Here is a 5,000-nt window from a genome sequence, read left to right as displayed (position 1 = left end):
AACCATGGAAATGCAAGTGAAGTAATGGAAACCATAAGTCAGAACGTCCATCATGTGGGTGTTGGTGTTGATTATTAAATGTCAAGTGGCAACATTTAAACCTTTAAGTATGCTATAGTAGTAACTTCTAAAATTACTAGTGGGCCAGTGATGACATCATTTAAAAAGGTCAAACTTTTCCTGAACTCCTGAAACGCCTCCATTGTATCTTGAGTTTCTTCCGGGAACGAACACGTCACAATATTCCTCATTATAATAATTCATGCGCAGAATAAAGGGGCGGGGCCTGGTTGAGTTAGTTAGTAGTGTGTTAAACTGGCGGTCATGGTAAGGGGCGGGGCATTTCCCAAACACACTCGACCAATCAGAGCACAGTGTGCTTTTCAGGAGGAGGGGCTTCATAGAGACAGGAAGTAAACAGAGCGTTACTGACAGACTGGGAAGAGAGGAGCCGCAACAATGGAGAATATGAGGAGAATAATCAACATTACAGCAGGAAAACCTGTTCTAGTAGAGCCTGAAAACAACATCAAGCCTGTAAAAGAGTTCTAGTAGAGTATAATAGATCCTCATTAAGCAAAGCCGCTGAATATGAGCACCAGAAGTGATGATGCACATGAATATGAATGCAGGTGTGAATCTTGCAGAATGTGAAAACCTCAGACTCGTTTAAACTGTGAGAAAAGTAGAGTTTCTATCGCAGATAACCGAGAGGTGCTAGTTTTATCAGTCTCTTGTAGTCGTAAACATGTCTGACTGATAGTTCTGATCGGCACAATGCTGATTGTTTGGACATAATGGAGAATCTCTGTCCCTGAGGCTCGGCCGGTACCAGCACACACTCACACACACACACACACATACACACACTCACACTCACAACTCAAGACCAGCTTTTGTCTCGGACTCACATGAGAACATCATCCACTGAAGCACAGAGAAGACACTGCACAGCTTTAGCTCTAGGAAACGGTGGGATTGTCTTTGAGATTCCTTTTCGGAAGCAAAAGATTGTTTCCCAGCGAACGGATTGTTCTCTCAATCGTTCTTCAGTGATGTTAATAAAACGTCCGTTCAAAGTTATCTGGTCTTTAAAGGAGTAGTTCACTTCAGAATTTAAATATCCTGATAATTTACTCTCCTCCACGTCACCCAAGATGTTCATGTCTTTCTTTCTTCAGTGGAAAAGAAATGAAGGTTTTTGAGGAAAACACTCCAGGATGTTCCTCCATATAGTGTCTTCAATGGGGTCCAACGGGTCGAAGGTCCAGATGTGAGTTTCAGTGCAGCTTCAAAGTCTCGATCCAGCCGAGGAATAAGAGTCTCATCTAGACAAACCAGCGGACATTTTACAACAAAATAAACATTTATATACTTTTAACCACAAATGCTGGTCTTCCACTAGCTGTGATGCGACACACATTACGTCATCAGGTTGAAAGGTCAAGTGTGACGTAGGGGGAAGAACAGACCCAGTGTTTACAAAGCAAACGTGCAAAGACTGAGTGAAAACGCCATTTACAAAAATATATATATATATAAATAAAAGGTAAAACAACGATGTCGGACGATTTTAAAGTTGGAGGAGAAAATGTGACATTTCTGAGCAGGAACACGCTTGACCTTTCACACTGGCGCATCACAGCTAGTGCAAGACCAGCATTTGTGTTTTAAAAGTATATAAATGTTTATTTTGTTGTAAAATGTCCGCTGGTTTGGCTAGATCAGACTCTTATTCCTCGGCTGGATCGTGTCGAGACTTTGAAGCTGCACTGAAACTCACATCTGGACCTTCGACCCGTTGGACCCAATAGCTTAACAGAAACGTTAGCACAATGAGACCGCGTGTCTGATGGGTTGCGCTCACCGTTGCTGACGGTGTTGACGTAGTATTGTCGGCCCTGTGGAGACGTGTAACTCTTCCAGTCTCTGGGCAGCGGCTCGTCCACAGCACACATCGAGGACACGCTCTACAACACAAGAGACAAAGAACATCACGACATCTTTACACACTTCACTGCGAGAAACACACAGACCTCCACTTTCACTAGCACAGATATAGCGACTGAAGAATGAACACACCATTAAAGGGGTGGTATAGTGTGTGTGAAGTTTTAGCTCTAAATACCCCACAGATATTGTTATACAGCATGTTAAAATTGTCACTTTTTGAGGGTGAGCAAAAACGCACCGTTTTGTGTCTGTTCCTTTAAATGCAAATGAGCTGCTGCTCCCGGCACAGGGGGCGGAGCTACAACAGCTCGTGTCCTTTTACCTCACACACGCACTGAAAATTTCAAAAACTTTTAGCCTTTTATGTTCAAACCATAGACTGTAAAAAAATATGGACGTAGTGTCCGTGACGTCACCCGTAGGTTTCTGAAGAGCATTTTTGAAGCCTAAAGTGGGCGGAGCCGGCCGTCGCCATCTTGGCCTTGTGTCACTCCCGGATAACAGAAAATAGACAAACAGGCGGGGCGTGAGTGGAGCTGAGGAGCCTGGCTATCTGAAATCACCTAGCTCGACGTGATCGAGTTAGCTGATGATGTAAAGCCAATTAAACGTTCCTATTTTTGCCCTTCGAAATATTATAATAGTTAAAAGACATGGCTACAAGTGAGACTGTGTATTACTTCGAGAGTGTTTGTGTGTGACAGTGATTTATGTGCATACATGTCCGTCACTCTTTCATGGTCCGTCAGCGCGGCATCGCTCAAGTTCGTAGAGAGCTTATTCAGTCCATTTTAAATTCTGATGTTGGCCGTCTCTCAAATGGGTTATGGTTTAACCGTTAAACCATAGATATATTGCCTTTGAAGTGCAAGTAAATGCGCTAGAAAATCCGCGCTCATTCACGGACGGAGAAAGCGCCGACGCCCGCATGATTTCATCTGACGGTAACTTACATAAGCATATTATAATCCATCTGTTCCATGGGAGCAGAACGAACGAGCATTTATTGACGTTTTAAATTTGAAAACCCCAAAAAGCAACGAAATTGTCAGACATCCATTAGTGCATGTTCACTGAGGAAAACAACTGAAATACAGCGCTGGTTGTTCTCTCGAACGATAACGACGGAATCCAAAGACGTGGGCTTTGTAACGTTACCCAAGTATTAAATTGTATGAAATAATAATCCCGAAAAAAAGCACAAACACTGCAGAGATGGCAAGTTCAGCAGCTAACATTGCTGAGGTGAAGTGACGGCTAGTAACAGCAGACAAACGGCTAGCACTGACAGCGGCAATCCATCTGTCACTCAAGTGGCTTGGCCACACCCTTAAATTTAAATATTAATCAACTAAACGGACGAGTTATAAAATAATTCACCCCCCTCACAGTTGTTATGAAGGGCAAAATTAGCTGTATAGACCAAATCCACATACAGACACCAGGCTTTAAACACGTTTTTTTCTGCTGTAAAATTTGGCATTTTAACATGGGGGAGATACAGATTTGACTAACTTCTGACAACAGCCTCAAGCGGCCAGTCAACGAATTGCAGTTTAACTCACTTCCGTGTTGGTTTCAAGAGAGAGACGGGGAGGTTGCCGCTTGGGGTTCAAACCGGAGTCAGACAATGATGGAGAGACTCGAGAAGAAGTGACAACATGTAGAAGCAACAGGACATTTCTGAATGGTTAGTTGATGAATTTATGAAGCTGATGTGTAGTTATCTTCTAGTCATTGATTAGCATATTCTGTCATGATAATCTATAAATCGTGTTAAGGGGGCGGGGTTTATGTAAATTCTAGGGTTGGTGATGTCACTAACCCGGGAGGAATGTGGTGTAGTCTCTACCAGCCGTTTGTTGTAGTTCTTAAAAAGTGATTTCTGTAAAAGCAAATATCTCCCTTTGCTTTGAGCTTTGAGCGCTGTAACTTTGCAGATGTTGTTTATGCTCAAACAGCAACATTACACACTAACTAAAGCTAGAAAAGTCAAATCATAATCAACCACCCCTTTAAAACACATTAAAACATGCGCATAATACTGATCAAAAGTGACACTGAAGACATTTATAATCTTACAAAAAAGACTATTTCAAATAAATGCTGCTCTTTTGAACTTTCTGTTCCTCAAAGAATCCTGAAACATGACGGTTTACACAAACGTATGAAGCAGCAACACTGATAATAATCATAAATGTTTCTTGATCATCAAATCCTCATATTAGAGTGATTTGTGAAGGATCATGTGACACTGAAGACTGGAGTAATGATGCTGAACATTCAGCTTTGATCACAGGAATAAATTACACTTTAACATATATTCACATAGAGAACAGCTGATTTACATTACAATAATATTTCACTATTTTACTGTATTTTTTATCAAATTAATGCAGCTTTGATGAGCAGAAGAGACTCTTTCAAAAACATTAAAAATCTTACCGACCCCAAACTGTATATTTACATGTATATCATTGGGGTTTTGTAACTCTAAGAGATTAAAGTCAATCTCAACAGATTATGAATATGATAGATAAATTAAATGTGTTCCATTGTAATAATATTTCACTGTATTTTATGAAATAAAGCAGCTCTGGTGAGCAGAAGAGACCCAATCATTCTTCATTTATTCAGTGTTTCTCGCGTCACACACACTCTTGCAGTCTCTGTTGTGTTTGAGCCGTTTCTCAGAGTTCAGGGCACAGAGGTTTTCCCACTCGTAATGTCATCCGGTCGGGAATGCTGGAAATGTGTGGGAAGATTCAGACGTCAACGGGATCAAGGTTCTGTGTGAAGGGTTCGTCTGTGTAAAACTAAACCTCTGTCGTTTAATCGTTCTCTCACTCTCACCTGCGGGAATCTCTTTCTCCTGGAGAACAAATGTTTTTCCTCGTGTTTTTGAAATAATCAAGCAAAATGTTTCTTGTGTTTCACAGAAGAAGAGAAGCTGAGTGATGACAGAATGTTGATTTGACCTTATAATGACCTTTCACTTCAAGAGATGGATGGATGGATGGATAGATAGATAGATAGATAGATAGATA

The 5,000-nt window shown here is 41.2% G+C and overlaps 1 protein-coding gene across 1 annotated transcript in view; it reads right to left on the bottom strand.

The window, feature by feature from the left end:
- gas7b (growth arrest-specific 7b) overlaps positions 1-5,000 on the bottom strand; it is a 45,374-nt gene that overhangs the window by 33,531 nt on the left and 6,843 nt on the right. The window contains exon 2 of the mRNA XM_084434846.1: positions 1,868-1,970. Within this exon, the coding sequence (XP_084290972.1) occupies positions 1,868-1,970 (103 nt within the window). The remainder of the gene's footprint in view (positions 1-1,867; positions 1,971-5,000) is intronic.

The sequence above is a fragment of the Rutilus rutilus genome (genome assembly GCF_951802725.1).
Source record: "Rutilus rutilus genome assembly, chromosome: 16".
In the NCBI taxonomy this organism is placed as follows: Eukaryota; Metazoa; Chordata; class Actinopteri; order Cypriniformes; family Leuciscidae; genus Rutilus; species Rutilus rutilus.
This window is presented reverse-complemented; position numbering and strand designations above follow the sequence as displayed.